The sequence below is a fragment of the Myxocyprinus asiaticus genome, chromosome 11 (genome assembly GCF_019703515.2).
Source record: "Myxocyprinus asiaticus isolate MX2 ecotype Aquarium Trade chromosome 11, UBuf_Myxa_2, whole genome shotgun sequence".
In the NCBI taxonomy this organism is placed as follows: Eukaryota; Metazoa; Chordata; class Actinopteri; order Cypriniformes; family Catostomidae; genus Myxocyprinus; species Myxocyprinus asiaticus.
The window spans coordinates 4763276-4789839 of record NC_059354.1 but is presented as its reverse complement, the minus strand read 5'-3'; the positions used below and the strand labels follow the sequence as shown (position 1 = coordinate 4789839).

The following is a 26564-nucleotide window of genomic DNA, read 5'->3' as shown; positions in this document are numbered from 1 at the left end:
AGCAAAATGTTTATTCTAAGTCTTATGTTTGCACACAAAATTAATTATCACTTCATTCCTGTCCATTTCTGTTTATTGCTGTTGGTTTTATTGACATTTTTTACTAATTCTATTGATTTATTGAATTGGGATGTTTGAAATAAATGATAGGTAACAAAAATGTTACTCTAAGTCTTCTCTTTGTAACACCATGGTTTGTAATCATAAAGTGGCATCATTTCAAAAACGGACACTTCAAAACACCGCAAACAAAATTAATGCTAAATTTAGACAAAAATAGTGCTTTTTTTTTTAATGTCTTTGATAATGTCTAAATATATATATTTGTGATAAGATAAAACAAAAACAAAAATCAGTTTGCTACAACCAGGCAAATGAGTGGACCTCTGCAGCAATCTACTGGTTATAATTGTATAATTAAGGTCATTTTAATTTGAGTTTTGTTTTTTCTTTTTTTTTTCTCCAGCAGATGGAAACAGTCTGCCCCTAATGCATGACACCTTTTTCATATTTTCTCCCTGAATTAAACTGAGAAATGTAGATCTTCACCGAAGTGAATGTGACATTCACTTCAGTATAATCCACGTGTCAGTCAGTCAAACAGCACGGAGGGACCGAAATGAAATCTTTAATCTTTAAGATTTTAGTTTCTTTCTCTACTCTCTTTTTCTCTTTGCCTGTTGACAAGAAATGAGAACCACATTCTTTTTGTTCAAAGATCAATCAAATGAAAATAGCAATTAATCCAGATATTTATTCATTTATTTATTTATTTATTTATGTTTTTCACCCAGCCTTTCTTATAGGCTAGGGTTTGGACAAAAGTAAACCCTGATATTCTATCCTTTTGAAAATAGGTCCTAATCAGCCCAATGCCCAAATACGCTCATGTTGGCGATACCAATTTATATAAATATTATATACTGTATAAATGCACAGGTAGTTCCAGTCAGTTTTAATCACTGTTTTATTTAATACGCCTACTCTACCTACTCTTGTTTGTTATGAGTGTGTGTGCTTGTGCTTATGCATGTCTCATTCCCAGACGCTAGATACAGCGCTCATCTGTGACAGATCCACTGTATAATTTCTTAAATGTGCCATTTTAGGTTGTGCTTGGACTTGTTTTATTCTCAATGCTGCAATGTAAGTAACAATGTACTATTTCACACATTCTGTTTGTTTCATGAAGCAATACGTGAAAACAATCGCCCCCATGTAACATAATAGGTCTGTCAAATTAAAATACGAAATTCAAATATTCGTCGCATTTTAGAATTTTTTTTTTTTTAAACTAAAACTGTGCATTCAAATTTTGGATGTGTGCCAAGAACTGGAGAAAACTTCAGATCGATCGCATTCTTGCACCAAACAAGGCTAGACACAGTGCAACAAATACAGAAACAGGTGTTTCAGTATTCTTTTAAAAGTTCTTTTTGATTAGAAACAGCATCTAAAAAACGGCTCTCCTGCACAAGACGCTGAATAAACAAAAACAAAGTGAAACAAGACATTCGTCTACAGTGTTGGGTAACGTTACTTTAAAAGTAACTCTTTAGAATATTGCATTACTCCTTAAAAAAAGTAACTTAATTAAAAAGTTATTTTTTATGGAAAGTAAAGCATTACGTTACTTCTGCGTTATTTTTGCGTTACTTTTTCTCACAGCCACTTTCTCTTCTGCTATCATATGCATTCCATACAAATAAGTCATGCATTGCATACAAGAGATATTACAGGTCATGCTAGCTACTTTACAATACTCATGTCAAAACAACATAGTAAACAAACAGATATTTAGAAAGTAGGTCTTCACATCATATGTATAATTAAAAATCAATAATATGAATATGCATGATTTGTTTTTCCATCAACATGGCAGCCAATATGAATAATGAAGAATAACCAGTATCTTACCAAATGCAACAAAGTTCAACACTTGAACCTGCATCATATCTGTCATCATGATCTGTGCCCATCGACAATGTCAGAGTCAATTTAAGATGTTTTTCAAAAGTCACTTTTCATCTCAGTGCACACTTGTTTTGAGTTGATCCATGGTGTGTAAAGATGCCACCACTTTAAAGGCGCATGTTTATACGACTTGAATGGAATCGTTTTTAATGCTTCCAAAGTGTCAGTAAAAGTGTCAGTTTGTAGTAAAAATTGTTTGTTTCATGAATCAAACTACTTGTTTATTATAAAACAAAAATGTAGAATCTATGTAGAATGTAGAAGACATTTTTCCTGCGTACACAGTCGATGTAGAACTTTGCTCGGTGCCACTGATCCAGAGTCAGCTTTTCTCACCCCATTCTCCCAGCTATGGGGAGCTGTAACACGGAGCAATTCGGCTGCATAAGTCAGTGAATTGAGCGAGTATTACACCCTGTGTATAATTTTTTTTTTTTTTTTTTTTTTTTTTTTTATGCTGTGTGAATTAACACATGAATCAATCGCGTTTCACTCAACCGAATGTTGACCTCATTTTACGCTAAAACATGAAATGCGTATGCACGTTAGCGAGTTGATTGAGAGGCAATGTCTGTATCTAAAATGTGATCTAAAAGATGGCTCTTTTACCTGCAAGGCGGGACTTCCTTTCTACATTCGTTGACTGTTGGGTGCTAAAGCTTCTTGGTTGGGTGTTCCAATTTCTCGCATTCATTTAAACAGAAGTGACTTGTCTCTGCTAAATAGTCTCTGGCCTCACACTTTAAAGAACTACTGTGCCTATCATGCACTAAGTCTCCTCCCCGAAGTCTGCACAATTTTACTCCTGATTTCCCGCAATACAGAGACAGTAGAGGTGTACAAAAGCAACGCATTACTTTATTTAAAAATTAACTCTGATATTATGGTCTAAAATAAAAAAAATATTGTGTTACTTTACTTGTTACTCAAAAAAGTTATCTGATTATTGAAACTTTTATCGCGTTACCCCCAACACTGTTCGTCTAATGTTTGTTTACATAGAAAAACAAATGGATGGTTGCAAAAGCTTTCCGTGTGAATAGCTCCTTACAGTTGGTGGAGGTGCTTGGCCGTTGCGTCTTGATCTCTTATAAGCGTTTCTCAGATTAAGCAATACGTTTTTAAATGCTTTGTCAGGAAAGGAGTTCAACTTGGAAATGTGTGTCTCGAGATTCTCGTGTTCGGTTCCAGTCTTTTGTGTTCTGTCTGTTTGAACAGCCCCTGGCCTGTGCTCATAGTCTGAGCCACTTCAACACCGAGTTCAGCTGAATATCACTGCTATCTGGGAATATCGCTACCCTACATACAACTGTAATGAATAAAAAACGATTTGCCATTTCGCTGTTATATAGTCAGGGGTGATATACTGTGGCATCAGTGCAAGTGTAACACAATGTGGACTGCCTATTGAAGCTTCCCCCCCATTTTACTTTTGACTTAACATTTGAGAATATGGACTGACTGAAACTTTATTTATTTATTTTATGCACATGAGTTGAAAATGAAATGCTCTTTTTTTAGCAGCCTGGAATGTTCTTTGCAATAATATAATGGTGCTGTATGGTTTGTGTTTATTGCTCCCTCTTTTGGACAAAGGAAACAATGTCAACTTAAAAATCAGCTGACTTGGGGCCTGGGTAGCTCAGCGAGTAAAGACGCTGACTACCACCCCTGGAGTTCGAATCCGGGGCGTGCTGAGTGACTCCAGCCAGGTCTCCTAAGCAAACAAATTTGCCCGGTTGCTAGGGAGGGTAGATTCACATGGAGTAACCTCCTTGTGGTCACTATAATGTGGTTCGCTCTCGGTGGGGCGCATGGTGAGTTGTGCGTGGATGCCGCGGAGAATAGAGTGAAGCCTCCACACGCACTATGTCTCCGCGGTAACACACTCAACAAGCCATGTGATAAGATGCGTGGATTGACGGTCTCAGATGCGGAGGTAACTGAGATTCTTCCTCCGCCACCTGGATTGAGGCAAATCACTACGCCATCACGAGGACTTAGAGCGCATTGGGAATTGGACATTCCAAATTGGGGAGAAAAAAAAAAAAAAAATCAGCTGACTTTAAAATTAGAATATTATTCGAATTTTGAAAATATTTAAGGTAAAAATTAGAATTTAGTTACTCTGCTCAATTGACAGCCCTATAACTTATATGTTTTTGTCACATTTTGAGCATTGTCTCATGAAACAAACAGAATATGGGAAATGCCATCGTTACAAACAGCAAATGACTAAAACCAGCCCCAAAACAATGTAACAAGGTGAAGAGATGTTGAAATAATCCTCACAGAGCAACATAAGCTTGGCTCTCACTCACACAGACACACTGTGTATGCACACGCGCACTGTCGCTTGAGACTGCCCTTGTCTCTGCCTGAAGGAAAGACGCTGCAGGCAGTCAGAGAATTTCAGCTGCAAGTAAATATACCTTAACAAATTATTGCCAAACATATCAGCAGCAATTCCATTATCGGCATGATAACAATATTTTGATTTTCCCGGTTATCGGCCAATAATATATTGGCCGCCGATATATCATGCAACCCTAATAATAATTATAAAACCATTTTATTATTTTCTTGTTATTAGTAGTATTATTGCTATTTCATTGAATATGAATTTTTTCTTTACAATAGTAATATTTTCTGTTGTAATGTTTTCAATTTCACGCATCCTGTTAAACAGAGCTTTTATTTTGGTGGAACTTTGAGTTCCTCCTCTGTGGTAGTTATAATAATGTCCACATTGTATATGAAACGCTGAAATGTTTGCGAGCTGATCTCTCAGAGCTGCACTGTAGGAAACTGTGTGAGTTTTCACAGCCGCTTGTATACTAAACAATGCACTGTGCAGCACGTGCGATCTGTTTGTGTATATGTGCGTCTGTGAAGAATGACAGAGTGCACAGCGGCACCTCTCGTTCATTCTGCGTGCAGCGTGTGTAGACTGCGTATTATTTAATATATCCAATAGGGCTTGTAAGGAAAGTATGGGTTGACATTCAGCTATGTTTTTTTAACGGAGAGAGAGAGAAAGAGAGAGAGAGAGAGAGAGAAGGAAATCGTGACCCATCAAAGGCATCTTCAGCTGTCCGGCAAAACGAGGCAAGACAATTTGAATTGTTATATAAATAACATCTCTGAAAGTCTGCAGGTTTTCAAAGCGTTTTGAATGGTTTTCCCTCATCATGCTAGTGCTCCTTTTACTACTCATGTCCGTAACGAAGCCAACCCTTCTTCATTCTGTGGCTATTATTATTTCTGGATTGTGCATTCAAATTCACAGATTTTTTACAATGTTTGGTCTCCAAAAAACCTGGTCTCATGTCCATTTTTCCAATTATTCGTACAGTTTTTTGTATTTAATTATTTTAAATAAATGTAATCTCACTGTTACTTTATCTCTGTGTCTGGTTTAGAATGGCCAGAATTCTAGATCTAATGAATAATACTGTAAGTGGGATCATCCACAAATGGCTAGATGTGTGATAAATGATTCTAATGCACTTCGCGAAGCGTCGTGTGGTTCTTTGCCTCCACAATGTGCATTAACACAGTTTAAAGGACACCTAGCCGTGGATTATCCCTTACACGGCCACTGATATATACTGTTCATCCCTTCTATAGACAATCACTTTCAACCTTTCCCATAAGATCTGTTACGGCTTTCTGTGGACTGCTCTTAGTGGTATATGAGTGTGTGTTGCAGTGACAGAGCTCCAGTGTGATTCCTGCACTGAGCTGCTTTAACTCTGGCAGAAGATGAGCCAAAATGGCTGCTCATTAGACTGAGATAATGACAGCGGGGTGAGTCCAGAGGAGACCGCCCAGACGAGAATGCCCGGAGGACCCTCACAGCAACACTCACTCATTTATCCCTCAGGGTCTGATAGAGAGAGCAGAAGTGAGGGTGAAAGAACATGAATGTGAAAGAGAGTTGGTAGAGAGAGATGGGGTGGTGTGCTGAGGTAGTTCTCACGTGAGCAATAGGATTTCTGTTCAAATGTCAGTTTCAATGTGCTTGTGTTTGGAAGTACTGCAGCATGTCACTGTAGTCTTCCTCACTGTATTATGCTCGCACAGATCTCTATGAACCCTAATGTGCTCCTCATTAAGCATCTCCTCCCTGCACCATGGGGTTTATTAGTTGTATTTGTATATTAACATGTAGCAGCCAAACATATTTGGAATTATGCAAAAGTGAAATTAAAGTGAATCTGGAGCGCTTTAAACAGGGGTGCTCATACTTATGAAATGTACATACACTGGCGATGCGTGTGTCTGATTTGCTTTTTTGTTCAGAAGTTTGCGTTTTGGCGGCAACGCTGCAGCGTGATCATGTCTCGCGGAATGCGCAAATGGCGAGTTCTCACTTCTTTTCCCTCTGTCAGTCATCTGGGAGAAGTTTGTAAGAATAGTGTTGTCTATGAGAACACGCATAGGATCTCAGACCATCTCAAATAACATATAAATAATGTATGCAAATAACATGCAATGACATTGGGGCTACAGGTGAAATGTCATGTGTGTCATAATTGAGTACCGCCCCAGAAATGTTTTTTGAACAAGTTCCAGTGGTCTCAGAGCAGTTCTGTGCTCGATACACATGATTTCCAGCTCGTGTTCTGATTGTTTGTTATATACAGAACAGCTGTGCTGTGCAGTTTGTGTGCATCGCTAACGTGCACTGACTGCGTTATATTTGCATAATTCCAAATATGTTTGGCCAACGGCCATTACAAGTTTCTAAACAAATCTAAAATAACCCCATGGCACCAGGGTTGTGTGGTTGAGGAGGAGATAAGAGCATTTCACCATGATTGATTTGACAACAGTTTTGTGCTCCTCCCAAACTAAAAACAGAATCAACAACATACACATTTCCTTTAGTTTTCCATCAAAATGAAGTTTTGAGACCATATAGCAATGCCACAAGCTAAATTATTACAGAAATATATTAGGGCACTGTGGATCTGCGTCAAGGTGTTAGATGAGAGAAGATTTGATGGTTTATGTGCTGTTGAAAGCAAAGTTTGGCAATACTTGTAATATTATGATTCTTATTTAATTGTACTCTATTTATATCCGGTCCTTGTTGGATTCAATGAAACCAACAGATGAGGATCAGCTTTTATTGGTGGAAAGAAAATGCAAAGCGAACTCGGAAGCTGATCAGACCCTTATGTGTGTATGTGTCTTACATTTCTGAACATTGGCAGAGGGCATTTTATAAATGCATGTACAGTTGAAGTTTACATGCACTTAGGTTGAAGTCATTAAATCTCATTTTTTAACCACTCCACAGATTTCATATTAGCAAACTATAGTTTTGGCAAATCGCTTAGGACATTTACTTTGTGCATGACATGAGTAATTTTTCCAACAATTGTTTACAGACAGACTGTTTTACTTTTAATTGACTATATCACAATTCCAGTAGGTCAGAAGTTTACATTAAGTTAACTGTGCCTTTAAGCAGCTTAGAAAATTCCAGAAAATGATGTCAAGCCTTTAGACAATTAGCCAGTTAGCTTCTGATAGGAGGTGAACTGAATTGGAGGTGTACCTGTGGATGTATTTTAAGGCCTACCTTCAAACTCGGTGCCTCTTTGCTTGACATCATGGGAAAATCAAAAGAAATCAGCCAAGACCTCAGACAAAAAACTGTGGACCTCCACAAGTCTGGTTCTTCCTTGGGAGCAATTTCCAAATGCCTGAACCACGTTTATCTGTACAAACAATAGTATGCATGTATAAACACCATGGGACCACACAGTCATCATACCGCTCAGGAAGGAGATGCATTCTGTCTCCTAGAGATGAACATAGTTTGGTGCAAAAAGTGCAAATCAATCCCAGAACTACAGCAAAGGACCTTGTGAAGATGCTGGAGGAAACAGGTAAGTATCTATATCCACAATAAATCGAGTCCTATATCGACATAACCTGAGGCTGCTCAGCAAGGAAGAAGTCACTGCCCCAAAACCGCTATAAAAAAGCCAGACTACAGTTTGCAAGTGTACATGGGGACAAAGATCTTAATTTTTTAGAAATGTCCTCTGGTCTGATGAAACAAAAATTGAACTGTTTGGCCATAATGTCCATCGATATGCTTGAAGGAAAAAGGTTGAGGCTTGCAAGCCTAAGAACACCATCCCATCCGTGAAGCATGGGGGTGGCAGCATCATGTTGTGGGGGTGCTTTGCTGCAAGAGGGACTGGTGCACTTCACAAAATAGATGGCATCATGAGGAAAGAAAATTATGTGGATATCTCAATTACAAACCTGACTCAGTTACATCAGTTCTGTCTGGAGGAATGGGCCAAAATTCCAGCAACTTATTGTGAGAAGCTTGTGGAAGGCTATCCAAAACTTTGACCCAGGTTAAACAATTTTAAGGCAATGCTACCAAATACTAACAAAGTGTATGTAAACTTCTGTCCCACTGGAGATGTGATGAAAGAAATAAAAGCTGAAATAAATCATTCTCTCTACTATTATTCTGACATTTCACATTCTTAAAATAAAGTAGTGATCCAAACTGATCTAAGACAGGGAATGTTTTCTATGGTTAAATGTCAGGAATTCTGAAAAACTGAGTTTAAATGTATTTGGCTAAGGTGTATGTAAACTTCTGACTTCAACTTTAGGTCTACATCACCTTTTAGGCTGTTTGGAAAGTTTGGAGTCCATCTAGACTGTGAGATGTGTTTTGTAAAACAGACAATTAAGCATCATAATCTCAATTACTTGTCTGACAATTAATCTTCAGCCAGATTTCATAATTGTGAAACCCCTATGTTTTTGTGTTATCGCTCAGGTGCTATGGAGGAGCTGCACAGTCTGGACCCACGCCGGCAGGAGTTGCTGGAGGCCAGGTTTCTGGGTGGTGTCAGTGGCAACACAGTGGGCAGCACCGGCAGTGCCAGCGGCGGAACCAAAGTAAGCGACAGAGTTTCTCCCAAGACTGTTATTTTACACGCATGTCCTTTGCAAACAGTGGCTGTGTATAAAACATGAGGTAGTTGTCTTGCTGCCCATTAAATAACAGTATTTTTGTGTTAAGGCACCTCTTAAGGACACTGGTTTCAGACAGGCTTCCACAACGTCTTGCGGTTGATCTAGAACAAATTCAAGTGAGCTTTAGAGAAAACCATGCAAATATTTAATGACTGTTTAGTTCAACCAGTCGCTGCACAGAGGGTTGATGAATATCAAATTGAGGTATACATCTGGGTGATTCTCACAAAAGAAAAAATGTCCAAGTTCTACTTTACTAGAAATTATATTTTGCATTTAGAAAATGAAACCTATATTTTTAGGACATTATTTTCATGACAGATACATTTTACCCACCAATTCTCATTACCCCAGTGTGAAAAAAGGTGGTTATACACAAAAAGAAGGTGGTTATTATGATATTCTCATCACCGCTACACAAAAAAGGTAGTTTTGAAATTCTCATTACCGCTACATGAAAAAGGTGGTCATTATGATATTCTTATTACCGCTAGACAAAAAAGGTGATCATTGTGATATTCTCATGACCTCTACACGAAAAAAGGTGGTCATTGTGATATTGTCATTACTGCTACACAAAAAAAGATTGTCATAATGATATTCTCATTACTGTAATGCAAAAAATATGGTTATGATATTTTCATTACCGCACGCGAAAAAAGATTGTCATTGTGATAATCTTTTTTCGTGTGCGGTAATGAAAATATCATAACCATATTTTTTGCATTACAGTAATGAGAATATCATTATGACAACATATGTTTGTGTAGTGGTAATGAAAATATCACAATGACCACCTTTTCTCATGTAGCGGTGATGAGAATGTCATTGTGATATTCTCATCACCGCTACATGAGAAAAGATGGTTGTTGTGATATTTTCATTACCACTACACAAACATATGTTGTCATTATGATATTCTCATAATGTCTATACAAAAAAGGTTGTCATTGTGATGTTTTCATTGCCGCTACACGAAAAAAGGTGGTTATTGTGATATTTTCATTACCGCTATATGAAAAAAAGTGGTCATTTTGATGTTCTCATTACCGCTACACAAAAAACGTGGTTATTGTAATGCTTTCATTACCGCTACATGAAAAAAGGTGGTTATTGTGATATTTTCATTACTGCTACACGAAAAAAAATTGGTTATTGTGATATTTTCATTGTTGCTACATGAAAAAAGGTGGTTGTTGTGATATTTTCATAACTGCTACCAAAAAAGGTGGTCATTATGATATTCTCATTACCGCTACATGAAAAAAGGTGGTCATTATGATATTCTCATTACCGCTACATGAAAAAGGTGTTTATTGTGATATTTTCATTACTGATACATGAAAAAAGTGGTTATTGTGAGATTTTCATTACTGCTACACAACAAATTTGGTTGTTGTGATATTTTTATTACCACTGCATGAAAAAAGGTGGTTATTGTGATATTTTCATTACCGCTACACAAAAAAGGTGGTCATTTTGATATTCTCATTACCGCTACATGAAGAGAGGTGGTTATTGTGATATTTTCATTACCGCTACGTGAAAAATGGTGGTCATTATGATATTCTCATTACCACTATGTGAAAAATGGTGGGCATTATGATATTCACATTACCGCTACATGAAAATAGGAGGTTATTATGATATTCTCATTTATGCTACACGAAGAAAGGTGGTTATTTCTATATTTTTGTTACCTCTACATAAAAAAGGTGGTCATCATGATATTCTCATTACCGCTACATGAAAATAGGTGGTCATTACAATCTTATCATTACCACATAGTAGTAACATAGTAGCAATCCCTTGATACTGTCTTTCAGTCCTTGTAAAGCAGCATACATTTTTACTGTAAAATAAATTAATGTTACAGTAATGAGAATCATCATTGAAAACATTGGGAATAGTAAAAGTTTAGGATGTGTAACGGTAATGAGAATGGGGGATGAAAATTTGCTTAAAGTGATAGTTCACCCAAAAATTCTCTCATCATTTACTTACACATCTGTGATGGCATGAGGGTATGACTTTCTTCTGCAGAACACAAATAAAGAGTTTTAGAAGAATATTTCAGCTCTGTAGGTCCATTCAATGCAAGTGAATGGTGACCAGAACTCTGAAGGTCCAAATATCACATAAAGGCAGCATAAAAGTAATCCATACAACTTCAGTGGTTTAATAAATGTCTTCTGAAGCGGTTTTGGGTGAGAACAGACCAAAGTGTAACTCCTTTTTTACTATAATTCTTGACAGCAGTCTCTTTGGCGATCATGATTTCAATCTTGATTACACTTTCTAGTGCCATGCAGTGCTCTGCAAATCCATCAGGCACTAGGAAGTGTAATTGAGCTTGAAATCATGATCGTGCCTAGAGTCTGCAATGGCAAGATGTACAGTGAAAAAAAAAATTATATTTTGGTTTGTTCTCACCCAAAACCAATTGGATAGCTTCAGTAGACATTTATTAAACCACTGGAGTCATATGGATTATGTTTATGTTGCCTTTATTTGATATATTGACCTTCAGAGTTCTGGCCACCATTCACACTGTATGGACCTACAGAGCTGAAATATTCTAAAAATCTTCATTTGTGTTCTGCAGAAGAAAGAAAATCATACACATCTGGGATTGCGTGTGGGTGAGTACATGATGAGGAATTTTCATTTTTAGGTGAACTATCCCTTTAACTGTCATGAGAATAATGTCACAATGCAAAATCTTAATTATCCTTAATGTAGGCTTTATTTCTATTATGCAAAATATCATTAAAGTGTGTGTGTGTGTGTGTGTGTGTGTGTGTGTGTGTGTGTGTGTGTTGATTTTGGGGTTAAATATGACATATGGCATTGTCTTGATTGGTTTTGTGAGAATCGCCCGACTAGGCTGCCTTCAGAAATCTGCATTTGAAATGTTTCAGTCACAGACAGTTTTACAGAAGATGCTCAATGTCTTCCTCCTTTAGTAACATAGCTTGGTTTCCATCCATGTGTTTTCTATGCAAATTTTGTGATGTCGCAAAAAAAATGCTTGATGGCAACACCAAGATGCAAATAAAATTTCTAAAATGTGCATGAAAATTATACGCTTGCTTTAGGGGGATACATTTTTTATTCGGTATTTACGATGGAAACAAGTGTTGGTTTTCTTCTCTTGAACACATGAAATGGAAACGCTGCTTTATTTTACCAATTGTTTTTGCAATATTATTATTATTTTTTTTTTTTAATGCATAAAAATTATGTTTGCAGTTTGGATGGAAACCTGACAGTAACGAAAACTGTAAATACAAGTTATAAAATTGATAATTCATGACACCTGTTGCATGAATGATCGCTCATTTGCCTGTACTCTCAGCTGGCTCATTTGAAATGTATGTATAAGTAAGTTATGTGTTTCTCCTGTACAGACCTTAACAAACAACGAGTGTTCCAATCACAGTTTTGGTAGTTTGGGCTCCTCCAGTGATAAGGAGTCAGAGGTGAGTGGTGCTTCACTTCTCTCTAACTGTACAGACACTGTAAACAAAATGAATTTCATTTGACTCATTTTAGGAGTTACATTTTATACTCATTCACACACAGTATGTGTTTGTGTTGTATAAGTTGTCATGTTTAAGATAATTCACTTTGAATTCTGTATGCATTGTGTGTGTACATCATAGCAATAAGCCAATCAAATTAGGTGTGTTGCACAGTGATTTTACCATGGTTAAGGGCTGTTGTTAGACGCAAAGCAAGTCCAGTTATAAAATGGTGGCAGCTGTAATGTAGTAAAGGACCCTAATGTTTAATAAATATGTTTATAAGTGATAATAATCAGAATAAAAAACAATTCCAAGTAGCACTGACTGTATATACTTTTCTTGGCAACTGTAAACGAACACTCAAAGATCATTCTATTAATAAATTATTAACACATTAATACAGAATTTAGCTGATGTGCGGTTGTAGGTGTGTGTATATTGAATATTTTACAGTGGGTTCAAATATGGATAATCCATCAAGATTATAGAGCCGTAACTATAAAGGGTCTTCAGTGACCCAACAAATTTAATGGTGTCTAAATATATATTGTGCTTTCATAAATTTTATGATTATTTAATATCTATACAAGTTGCTATCACAGAATATATATTTGGGGACTATATTCATACAAATAACTAGTGTATTATGTTGATTTTCTGTTGAACAATGGTGAATTATCGCGTGTACACATACAGTTGTGCTCAAAAGTTTGCACACCCTTGGAGAATTGGTAATATATGTACCATTTTTAAAGAAAACATGAGTGAGCAGGCAAAACACATTTCTTTTATTTCTTATGGGATTCATATTCAACTGTAGGTTATAATAAAATGGCACAATCATAAAAAAAAAAACATGGCAACAATGAAAAAAATTAAATGATCCCTGTTCAGAAGTCTGCATACCCTTAGTTCTTAATACTGTGAATTGCCCCCTTTATCATCATTGACAGCGTGCAGTCTTTTGTAATAATTGTCTATGAGCCCCCAAATTCTTGCAGGTGGTATAGCTGCCCATTCGTCTTGGCAAAATGCCTCCAGGTCATGCAAAGTCTTTGGTCGTCTTGCATGAACCGCACATTTGAGATCTCCCCAGAGTGGCTCGATGATATTAAGGTCAGGAGACTGTGATGGCCACTCCAGAACCTTCACCTTTTTCTGCTGTAACCACTGGAGGGTCAACTTGGCCTTGTGCTTAGGGTCATTGTCGTGCTGGAAAGTCCAAGAGCGTCCCATGCGCAGCTTTCGTGCAGAAAAATGCAAATTGTCTGCCAGTATTTTCTGATAACATGCTGCATTCATCTTGCCATCAATTTTCACAAGATTCCCCGTGCCTTTAGAGCTCACACACCCCCAAAACATCAGTGAGCCACCACCATGCTTCACAGTAGGGATGGTATTCTTTTCACTGTAGGCCTTGTTGACCCCTCTCCAAACATAGCGCTTATGGTTGTGACCATAAAGCTCTATTTTGGTCTCGTCACTCCAAATTACAGGCGTGTCAAGGTGTTGTCAGGCATATTGTAACCGGGCTTTTTTGTGGCATTGGCGCAGTAAAGGCTTCTTTCTGGCAACTCGACCATGCAGCTAATTTTTGTTCAAGTATCGTCGTATTGTGCTCCTTGAAACAACCACACCGTCTTTTTCCAGAGCAGCCTGTATTTCTCCTGAGGTTACCTGTGGGTTTTTCTTTGTATCCCGAACAATTTTTCTGGCAGTTGTGGCTGAAATCTTTCTTGGTCTACCTGACCTTGGCTTGGTATCAAGAGATCCCCGAATGTTCCACTTCTTAATAAGTGATTGAACAGTACTGACTGGCATTTTCAAGGCTTTGGATATCTTTTTATATCCTTTTCCATCTTTATAAAGTTCCATTACCTTGTTACGCAGGTCTTTTGACAGTTCTTTTCTGCTCCCCATGGCTCAGTATCTAGCCTGCTCAGTGCATCCACGTGAGAGCTAACAATCTCATTGACTATTTATACACAGGCACTAATTGCAATGTAAAAAGCCACAGGTGTGGGAAATTAACCTTTAATTGCCATTTAAACCTGTGTGTGTCACCTTGTGTGTCTGTAACAAGGCCAAACATTCAAGGGTATGTAAACTTTTGATCAGGGCCATTTGGGTGATTTCTGTTATCATTATGATTTAAAAAGGAGCCAGACAACTATGTGATGATAAATGGCATCATATGATCACTATCCTTAAATAAAAGACAGTTTTTTTGCATGATCAGTCATATTTTCAAAATCGATGCCAAAATTTCACAATTTCTGCCAGGGTATGCAAACGTTTGAGCACAATTGTACATTGTTTATGCTATTTGTTCCTCAAGGTGGAGCTGATGTTTCAGTGTCTGACTTGATTTACATTTGACATTGAGATTTGAAGATGTATCAACGTGGAAGTAAACTATGGCAAGTTCAACACATGAACAGTATGATATGACTACTGTCATTTGTGTGTACAGCTGAAATTATGTAAATTGTATGTCTATCTTTAGACTCAAAGTGAAAATACAGATGTGAAGCTTATGTGTTGTGTGTAGCTCAGTATGTGTTTGACAGCCAGTTGTGTCTCATAATATTTCAGTGTGGAGTTAATGAATCCTGTTCTATGATTTGTTGCATCATCTCTTTGATTCATTAAAAAGTAAACACCAAAATATAACAGAATATATATATTTTTTGATTATTTTCTAATTGTCTTGAAAATGCTTTGAAAGTCCAAATGTAATGATACAGTATGACATACGAGGTATGTAATATTGTTTGGTGAAACACCCATACATTTAAGGGTTAAGCAATAGTGACGTTTTTTTTAAATTATTTTCTGCACTGATTTTGAAGGAAATTCTGTGATATTTCTGTGATATTCAAAATATTTTATAAACGAACACTCAAGGAGTGTGTCATGTGCAGAACTTTGTGAATAATGGGATTTTAATTCTGCAGAAATCTGTGGAGCTTTCCACAAGCTGCTGGATTTAGTGCTTCTTTTAGCCAGTGAGATTGAACTAAATCACACTTTACCTAATAAACAGATGCAAGGTTAATTATAAATAAGATATTTTGCAGGTGTACTGAAGCATTTGCTTCACACTGTAATGGACTGTGACGATTCCAATTGCTTAATGAATGCTTAATGAATGCTGTTGTTAACTCAATTCATAGTTCAGCAGAGAATTTAGATGTTCTGCTGTGTTTCCTTTGAAACAAGGGGAAATTGATGCTGGTGTGACCATTTGATTCAGAGTGATGGAAAATGTTCCCTGTAATGAAACTCTGGCTCTGAGTGTGCTCAGGGCTGTCACTCTGCCTCATAGAGGAAGGTGTGTGTGCACGCGCGCATGCGTGTGTGCGTGTTTAGTTTTTGTAGCAGACTCAAGCTGGGTTGGCATCTGTCGTAACCCCCGATAGTTAAACCATCAGCAGGCAAAGCACTTCCATGTGTGCGCCCACACAAACACACATTAAGAATCTTAGTAAAGAGCATTGTCCTCCCCTCCCCCTGCACAGCACACCTGCTGTCTGTGCCATAAATCAGAGCAGGAGAGGAGGAGAAAGCCAATGGAGCGAGTTATGAAGGGAGAGAGAAAGTGAGAAATTATACACTCCTCTTGTGTGGCTGTGAGCTGCTTCTTATGCCAGATGTCAGACACCTAGATGCTACAGAAACGCACTAGAGATCGGTCTTGAAAGTCAACAAACAGACTGGTTGTATTATTTTATATGTTTTTATTTGAACACTAATCACAGTCCACCTGCAGCCTGAAGTATTGACTCGTTTAATGGAGGATTTGCATATTCATAATTGATTTTAATATACCTGAAATAATGTATTTAAAATTAGAATATAGTTTGAAAATTGGAAATATTTCAGCGAAAGGTTTGAATTTAGATTTCAGCCCTTTTGACAGCACTAGTACCACGTAATATCAAAGTAATTTGAGCAAATAGTTCATAGAGATACAATGCTGTGAAAAAGTATTTGTCCCCATCCTGATTTCTTCTGTTTTTGTGTATTTCTCTAATTGTTTCAAAAATTCAAACTAAATCTAACATAAAACAAATGCAATCTTAGTCAACACCAAATACATTTTTTAAATGATAATGTTATTTATTGTAGCAAAAAAGTTATCCAATGCCAACTGGGTCTGTGTGAAAAAGTATTTGCCCCCTTGGTTACTAAATCCCCAAATCTATGAAACTGCATTCATTATGGGGTTCAGCTGGATTAGACACACCCAGACCTGATTACTGCCAGCCCTGTTCAATCAAATCAACACCTAAATAGAACTTTTTCAGCAGCATGAAGTTGGCTAAAAGGTCTCACTCAGTAGCACACTGTGCCAAGTTCGAAAGAAATTCCAGACATGATGAGGAAAAAGGTGATTGAAGTACATCAGTCTGGGAAGGGTTACAAAGCTATTTCAAAGGCTCTGTGATTCCAAAAAACCACTCCAAATGGAGAAAACTTGGCACAGTAGTGAACCTTCCCAGAAGTGTCCGACCTTCCAAAATTCCTCCAAGAGCACAGTGACAACTCATCCAGGAAGTCACAAAAAAGCCAAGGACAACATCCAAGGAACTGCAGGTGTCTCTCGCATCACTGTTCATGATTCCACTATCAGAAAGTCACTGGCCAAAAATGCCATCCATGGAAGTGTGGCAAGGCGAAAACCACTGCTAACCCAGAAGAACATTAAGGCTCATCTGAATTTTGCCAAACACACCTTGATGATCCTCAAACCTTTTGGGAGAATGTTCTGTGGACTGATGAGTTGAAAGTGGAACTGTTTGGATGACAGGGGTCCCGTTACATCTGGTGTAAATCAAACACAGAATTCCACAAAAAGAACCTCATTTCTATGATAAAGCATGGTGATGGTAGTGTGGTGGTGTGGGGATGCTTTGCTGCTTCAGTGCCAGGGCGACTTGCAATAATTGAGGGAAACATGAATTCTGCTCTCTACCAGAAAATTCTAAAGGAGAATGTCTGGTCATCACTCCGTGAGTTGAAGCTCAAATGCAACTGGATTATGCAGCAAGACAATGATCCAAAGCATAGGAGTGAGTCCACTTGGATTGGCCTAGTCAAAGTCCTGACTTGAACCTGATTGAAATGCTCGTTAGGGCCACTGTGACATCACTGAGGGCTAATTATAAACACCAGCTTCACTTCTGTAGTCTGCAGCCCTTGACCTGCTCGCATCTAAAATCCTCTCCTCCCATTCTCCCCTTTCCTTTTTGCCATTTTCCCTTTCTCTTTTCTCCTTTTCCCTTTCTCCTTTCCTTTCCTTTTTTAATTTCATTCCCTTTCCTTCCATTTTCCCTTTTGCTTTTCATTTCCCCTTTCCTTCCCTTTTGCCTTTCCTTCCCTTTTGCCTTTCATTTCCCCTTTCTACTTTTATTTCATTCCCTTCTCTTTCTTTTCCATTCCTTTCCTTTTTTCCCATTCCATTCCTTTCCTTCCCTTTTCCCTTTCATTTCCCCTTTACTTTAGTTTTCCCTTTTGCCTTTCATTTCTCCTCTCCTCTAATCTCCTTTCCCTTTTTTATTCCTTTCCTTGTTTCCATTCCTTTCCTTTTTGTTTCCTTTTTTCCTTTCCATTTTCCCCTTCATTTTTTCCTTTCCTTCCATTTTCCCTTTTGCCTTTCCTTTCCCCTTTCCTTTCCTTTTCCCTTTCATTACCCCTTTCTCATTTCCTTTCCTTTTCCCTTTAACTATTCTTTTCCTTTCTCAATTCCTTTCCCTTTCCTTCCTTTTCCTTTTTTCTTCTCTACTAGTCTCTCTCATCCTTTCCTTCATTTCATACTCTCATCCTTTTCCTTTTCCTTTCAATTTTTCTTTTCCTTTCATTCTCTTCTCTCAATCTCTCATCCTATTCTTTGTTTTGCAGGGATCAGATGGGAAAAGAGGATGTTCTCCTGCCTATTCAGTAAGTCTCTGTCCCTGTCATGTGAGAATTGAGAAGAGACTTAAATGATGGAGGCTCTTGGTTCAGTCACATCAGCTGTCCTCTCTTTGGAGAGACGTGACATGGTTCCAGAAACAGACTGGTCTAGCCTTCATGACAGTTTATCATTTCTACAATAATCTCACATGAATCTTTGATTTTGAGTAAATTATATGAAGCAGCTATTTATAACATGCAGTCAGTTCCTGGATGTAGTTCAACAGCCTCTACTTTGAATGCTCTCTCTCTCTCTCTCTCTTTCTCTCTCTCTCTCTCTCTCTCTCTCTCTCTCTCTCATACCTATTAAGAGATTAGCATTTTAATCATCATATATAAATGAAGCATTGTTTCTTTTAATATATACATTGTATATGTAGGACACAGCTGATCTCTTAATAGTGTTCTTGCTGGCAGACTGGAAGGTTTCAGCCCAAGCCAGTGAACGAGAACTCATCTGATCAGAATGCAAAGATGCCTTTGGCAGCACACCCCTCTTTGTCTGAAAAGAGCAGCCTATTTCTGCATCCTTTCCCCAGCAAGAAAGACAATAGAATGTGATTATTGGTGCAGGCCCCAGATCATGCACTCTGACATTATGACTATTCTTGAAGTAATTTACACTCGAAAGTCATTAAATAATGTTTGAGGACTCACAATATGACTAGTTTTACTCTGGGCTGATATTAAAAGATTGTATTATTTGCTCTTTTTGGAGACTCCAAATGTAAATGTGGTGCTCATTATGTGCTGAGACCAGCACTTTTGTGCATCAAGTGCAAAATAATACATGAATAAATGTAATGTCTGCCTTCTATAGACTCCTGAAAAGAAGCACTCTGAATCATCACGGGCCAGGAAGAGAAAGGCTGACATCCAGTCAGAGAGCAGCCAGGGTAAACACTCTCTCTCTCTCTCTCTCTCTCTCTCTCTCTCTCTCTCTCTCTCTCTCTCTCTCTCTCTCTCAGTTCAATTCAATTCAATTCAAATGGGCTTTATTGGCATGACTCTGTAGTAGGGTTTTGCGGAAAAATTTAAAACAGTACAATATCATCTTGTTGTTAATTTCGGTACCATATTAAAGTATGCTGCCATTAACTTAACGCAAAGTGAGAGTTTTGAAATGAAATCAAAGACCATTTAAAAATAATAATATAAAAGCCTCTGTATGGTCAAGTGTGATCATTAAACAGCAGAAGGATGTCATTTAATGAAATAATATAAAGTCTCATGCACTGCGTGCCACAGTATGAATAAGAGGTGCCTCTCTGCCCTGTCATTTACACACACACACACACACACACACACAAACGCAACACACACTACTAATGCTTGATTTTCATGCAGTGTGTCCAATAGTATCCATCTTCAGAGCCACAGATCAGTGTGTTGAGTGTATAAACGCTTGTGAACTCAAATGAACTCTTTCTCCATTGCAGCTCGAAGATTTCAGCTCACGAGTTGCAGGAAGCTTGATATAATGAACCCTTCAAAAATGGGAAGAACTTCAAAGATCTTTCAAAATAAAAGTTCTGCTGAAATGAGAGCTCTATTCAACTAATTGCGTGAAATTGAAGACATAACGAATGTATAAAAGTGCAATATTCAAAGTCGAAGCAGTCGCAATAATACTCAAAGTAACAATTATATAATATGAAATGGTTATATTATTAGTATTATTATCTGTAAGCAATATCACGTAAGCATGTGCAAGTGTACTGAAAATCAGCGTGTTGTGATTCAGCTATGGCAGTCATTTGCCTCAGGTAATCATATTGTTTTCATTTAATGTTTTCATTAATACTGTAAAGATCTGTTGTGCATCTTTTTTTTTTTTAAACCAAAAATTATAAATATAAATATAAAAAAATAATATATGTATTAGTTGAAAAGTATTATATTTTCATTTGATTAAAGCTGTACAGTATGTATTTGATTAAACACAATTTGATCATAACATTTAATTAAAACATTTAACATGGAATCCAGAAAAATTAAAACAGAAAAGGCATATTTTGTATCTATAAGACTTTATGCAGTTCTTTTAAACAAGTAATTTTTTGTGTAATTTCATCAAAAATCTGAGTTTTTTAAATTTGTTGCCTAAGTATCGAAGTAGTAACCAGGGTTGGTATTGTACCAAAGCAAAAATGTTGGTATCGGAGCAACCCTACTCTGTAGATTAGTACAATGAGTAGTCAGATCCATTGAGTAATAGACATATTACTTACTTAAAAAAAAAAATGTATTTTCAATAAATAATAATAATAATAAAATACAAACAAATGACAAAGTAAATACAAAGATAAAGTCTCTCTCTCCCTCTCTCTGTGTGTGTTTTCTGAAATCTTCTTTACATATTTTTATCTTTTATGCTTCACTAACCTTTGGATTTCTTATTTTTTCATTTCTTTCACAGGGAAATCTGTCATTCGGGGACCCAAAATTAGTGATTATTTTGATGTAAGTATCTTTATATTTTGATAAAAATTATAAAAAACTTTTATTTGGAATAACGTGCACTGAAGAATTGTTTTTCAAGACATTTATCAAGAAAAGTAAATGGGGTCCATTTTGATTTCATGTTGTCTTTAAAGGAATAGTTCACCTAATAGAAGTTGTGTGTATCATAATTGAAATGAGCAAAAGGCAAGATTTTGTTGGGCAAAAACTCTTTCAGCTGTTTTCTCTTTATCTTATTCCCATTTTAATTTCCACCTTTTCTGCAGTTTCAGGGTGGTAATGGGTCCAGTCCAGTAAGAGGACTGCCATCCGTTATCCGCTCACCCCAAAACTCACATTCCCACTCAACACCAGGATCCAGTGTACGTCACAAACACATGCAATCCTTTCCATATGGCATCATAATCAAACAACTAACACTGTAAATGTGCCATCTGTGAACATGTGTACATATGCATGTCAAAAGTCACAAAAAAAAACAATACATACAGTACATGATACAGTATCAGTGTCTCGATTACTGAGTCCATTCGGTATCTATGGGTGTCTGATTGACAGGCAACTGCTTTCAAATAAGCACATGCTCTGTGAAGGGTGCTTATGCTTTGCGGTAATAATATGGCTGTACATGTGAGCGATCAAAATATGTGCCTTGGCGAGGTATTAATATAAGTTGGTATAATGTCGTGAATGTGAACAGGCAAGACAAAAATAAATCAGATTTGTGTCAAATGATCAGATCTGTATATTAAGCTTTGCATTGCAAATGCAACCTAATAGACCTGCTGCTGTCTAGTTTGTCATTAATAATAATCAAATAACAACATTGACAAGAAAATGAGAACCACTGTCTGCTCTTAATTTATTAATTCGTTTATTTTATTAATGACTGTTTACTTGAATAATTAAATTGTAAATATTGAAAATTTAATAATTGTTTGAAAAAATTCAAAGCTACATGACATTGTTTTAATTTAATTTGTTAATATTTACATGAATATTTAACTTTTCAAGTAAAAGATTGTGTTCAGTAGCATATTAGTTTTTGTTGTGGCATTGAAATTGGACTACGTTTATTGAGTACTGAAATTTTGGTGTCATGACAGCCCAGGTCACAACACTCCGATATTTCCAAAATAGTTTGTTCAATTCAATACAAACATCCAGTTACATACACACACACAGGGCCGTATTAACGCACAGGCTTACCGGGGCTTAAGCCCCAGGGCCCGCAGCAGTAGGGGGGGCCCGAACCCCCGTCGACGTTCTCGGGAAGACACGCATGAAAACACATTCAGCGGAAGACGATGATGTAAACACAGAGAAGGGGTGCAACGGTTAAATCCATCCGTGTAGCGCATGGTGATATGGTAATTGAGTGCGAACGTTACCCCTCCCACCCCCACTCCCCGCTCTGACGGCTGACAGAGGCCCAGCGAAACGTTAAGCCCTGGGGCCCCGGAGCACCTTAATACGGCCCTGTACACACACCTTGTGGTACCTGATGTTCCATCAAATGTTCTTTTGATGACGTAAAGTCCTGTAATTGTGTGTTTCAGACCCGGCAGAGCAGCTCGTCTCCCACCAGTCTGTGTTTTGGGGCCTCTGTGATTTCCTCTAAACAGGTGGCAGTAAAGAGCATTCAGGTGAGACCTCACATAAATACACTTACACTCACAAAACAACAATCTCATTGGCAGTCCTTTTACAGTTAGAACTGTCAATGGATTAAAGCAATTAATCAAGATTAATCTCTTTTTTCTTTTTTTCTTTTTTTTAGTAGTACACATTTTTACGACATTTTGAGAGCAACAGTTTTTGTTGAAATGACACCACAACTGAGGGACAGTTGTAATTTGTGCAAACCTTGACATAAATTGTTTTCTCACAATAAATATTAAAATGTTTACAAAGAGTGAAATGGTTTAAGTTGTCACTGTTTTAAAAAGGTAATGACAAATTTTGTATGATGGATTTTTGTAGTGTAAGATTGAAAGCGTTGGTCTGAGACAAGACTATAATAAAATCTACTAGGGATGGGATGATATGGTTATCTCACAATTCAGTTTGATATATGTAAAAAGTATGAATAATAAAAGTTTCTCATATACCTTTCTCTATAAGAAAGGATTCAGGCTGATCAGGTGCAGAACAAGCAATAGAACTGAACAGAACCTGTCCTGAAAAAGTATGTGAAAATGTTTATTTATTTTTTTATAATTTGTTTATCATCATTATTATAATCACAATTTAACTTTTTTAAAATATAAAATTTGACATTCTGTCGATTAATATTATTTATGTCAAGGGTCTGTTGAATCCTTGATTCTGACTGGTTCATGGACAAGGTGTGCAATTATTTTTCAAGTAAACACACGGCTATGAAGTAGTTCCAGGTCTTGACCGCATAACGGTTCCATATCACTTCGCCGAATGATTTCAGTTATTTCAAAGAGCCTTACAATCTACCACAACAAAATAACCAATTAAAACAAAGACATTGGTTAAAGGAAATCCGTTAAGATCGTCAATTTCTAAAATATCCTACATTTATTTAAATTTTGATTGAAAAGTGTCCTTGGGCTCCCTCTCTTTCTTTCTCTCTCTCTCTTTCGCTCTCGTCTCACCCACACACACACACACACACACACACACACCATACATACTACCACAGCAAAATAACCATATAAACAAAAACATTGGTTAAAGTAAATCGGTTAAGATTGTCAAACAATGTCTATAATGTCCTACCTTTATTTCGTTATTTTTGGTTAAAAAGAGCCCTCATGCTCCCTCATGTCCTCCACACTTTCACACGCTCACATATATACGCACGCACACACACACACACACACACTGTGACTCGAGTCGCGACCAACAAATAGAGCCGCACCCCCGCGACTTGATCAACACAACAGTTTCTATTATCCGAAATAACTTTTAATGTTTCAATGTATTTCGCCCTAATTAGCCACACATAGCTGTAGTGGAAAGCACCGCCACCCCCCCCCCCCCCCCCACGCACACACACACACATATACACAACCTTTTTACTCCAATGCCGAAAAGCAGCACATCCTCCGTTGCTAGTTCTAAAGCGATATTTTCAAACTAGCAACGAAGGCTCGGACTGTATCAAAGCTAGATACACATGATCAATACAACATTTTCTATATTATCTGAAATATCTGTGGGTAAAACCCTCGCGCTCGACCCCCACACACTCCCACACACACACATTATATGCATTATGCACATACTTACTCGTGAGAGAAAAAACAGAGCCGTCATGTCAGCGCACTCCTGCATCTCAGTGGGTTGAAAAAAGTTGTTACGGTTTACAACGGAAATATGGCGACACTCGTTGAGAAGTGCTTAAACTTGCATCTTGGCGATTTTGAAGCGATGTTACTTCTGACGAGAGCTGCAACAAAAAGTAATCCCAGAAGAAATCTCTCTCATTTTCTGAGTTTGTCTCTTTCCATCCCTCAAACACAAACTCACACACACACACACACACACACACACACACACACACACACACAACCTTATTACTCCAGTAAGTGCTCCAGTAAAGCAGCGCAAGCCTTGCAATCCTCCATTGCTAGTTCTAGTTCTCGGACTGAATCAAAGCAAGATGCTGAATCCGTGGCGAAAGAAAGAAGTTCCTCTCATAAGAGCGTTTTAGGGACAAAAACCAGAAAATGTCTTGAGATAAAACCCTGAAAGATGTCTTAATGTGTGGTAAACATGGTATAAGTGGAATAATTTACTCCGGCTTTGGGTGTGCATTATTTTTAAACAATTCAACGGTCCGTTGTCAATTATTCTGTACATCATGAAATTGAATATATAATGATATGAGCTGTGGTGTTTCCGTTCATTTATTAACGAGAAAGAAGTCTTGGGTTTTAGCGCATCTGTGCTATTTGTGATCAAATAATAATATTTAATCATTAATATTTATTTTTACATTTTTATCTGACTGTAAAGCACAAAGGATATTAAAAGACACATTATTCAGTGAAAATGGAGTGTGTGATCTCGTACACACATTAAATGTTGAAATGGTTTGTTTTAATTTAAAGCACTTTTCAACAAAAAAAAAAGTGATTTTTCAGGTATTTCAGTACTTAAATTTCTAAAAGCTAAATTCAAGCACTTTAAGGATCTTGTGAGAACCCTGTAAACAGTGCAGTGAAAAAACACAGTAGGGGTAAAATCAAGTGATGGAGAGATTATGATGTTTGATGGGTCATTTAATTTATGATCATATGGACAGAAAACAATGTTGCAAATTTTGAAATATCGAGTTTTGCCTTAATATGGTTCCTAATTTTTTTGGTTTGCAATATATCAAAATTCCATGTATCATCCCATCCCTAAAATATACAGTATGCATATAATCTATAGAAAAGGCATTTGAAAGTAGCAAAAATATTTTCTGAATGTGTGGTATCAAGTTTCCAAGACTTAGCACAATATAATATTGATTATGTGTTTGTATTTTGTTTTTCCTGGAGACTGACCTGACAGTGGTGAAACTGGCCACTATAGAGAGCAATAAAAACCTGGACCTGGAGAAGAAGGAGGGCCGGATAGATGATTTGCTGCGGGTGAGAGGAGAGATTGAGAGAGGACGGGAAGATAGGAGGACAGAAAGGGAAAAAAGGAGAAGAAAATATAGATGAGATGACTGGAATTAGACTTAATAAATATCAGATGGTTCATGATGTTAATCTGAGAAATCTGTTTTTGCTTTTATTTCCCAGAAAATAGTAATTAAACATGAGGGCTCATTTTATATCATCATTCTTTTGGCCTATTCACACCAAATGCACATTTTTGGTTAAGCGAAAATTTTTAGTCTAAAAATCTGCACTGCAATGATCTGTTTTTTTTTTTTTTTTTTATATGCCAAAGAACCTCTTTCAAGTTTTGCATTAAAGCACGTTAGGACATTTTGCTTTAATTTAGGTATGACACTGGTTTACGTGCCTATACGTTTAGAATGATGAAAATTCAGAGTCTGTGTAAATACCTTGTAAATTGTTTGGTCACAGTAGACTTGATGTGAACAGGCCTTTACCCCCCTGAACTTTCTTTTTAAAATATTGTTCTCAAAAACCTTGTCACAATTCTTGACTCTTTCCCTCATCTCTACAGGCAAACTGTGATCTTAGAAGACAAATCGATGAACAACAAAAGCTTCTAGAGAAGTACAAAGAGCGTTTAAACAAGTGCATCACCATGAGTAAGAAACTTCTGATTGAGAAGGTGAAGAATCCTCTTGATTTTTCAGAAATCACTCAGGGATGCGATTCTTCCAGATTAATCTTGAATTCCGTTTTTTCTGACCTAAAAATGTGACCCTCATGAATTGTGTAAATCCGTAAAAAAATAAAAATGGGGGTGGGGGGTTAATATTTAATGGGGGATTCATGTTATCGAAAATGTCCTGTCTGGTGCATTCTCGCTAAGCATTTTTCACCCAAAAAATTGTCATTCAATATACAGATTAATGTACAGATTTTGCTGTTTCGGAAGGAAATTGGTACTTTAATTCACCAAAGTGACATTCAACTGATCACAAAGTATAGTCAGGACATTACTGATGTA

General features: G+C 37.1%; 1 protein-coding gene across 6 annotated transcripts in view; it reads left to right on the top strand.

Annotated features, from left to right (window-relative positions):
* Positions 1–26564, top strand: part of LOC127448062 (serine/threonine-protein kinase tousled-like 1-B) — a 71430-nt gene that overhangs the window by 18935 nt on the left and 25931 nt on the right. For 2 of the 6 annotated variants that reach the window (XM_051710334.1, XM_051710335.1), the window contains exons 2-10: positions 8798–8919; positions 12408–12479; positions 18429–18467; positions 19303–19378; positions 20902–20945; positions 21212–21307; positions 22505–22591; positions 25469–25561; positions 26112–26222. In XM_051710334.1, the coding sequence (XP_051566294.1) occupies positions 8803–8919; positions 12408–12479; positions 18429–18467; positions 19303–19378; positions 20902–20945; positions 21212–21307; positions 22505–22591; positions 25469–25561; positions 26112–26222 (735 nt within the window). In that variant the 5' untranslated portion in view covers positions 8798–8802. Of the gene's footprint in view, positions 1–8797; positions 8920–9055; positions 9114–12407; positions 12480–14862; positions 14945–18428; positions 18468–19302; positions 19379–20901; positions 20946–21211; positions 21308–22504; positions 22592–25468; positions 25562–26111; positions 26223–26564 lie in introns of those variants that run through there. The other 4 variants (XM_051710339.1, XM_051710336.1, XM_051710337.1 and 1 more) reach the window with 4 other exon arrangements.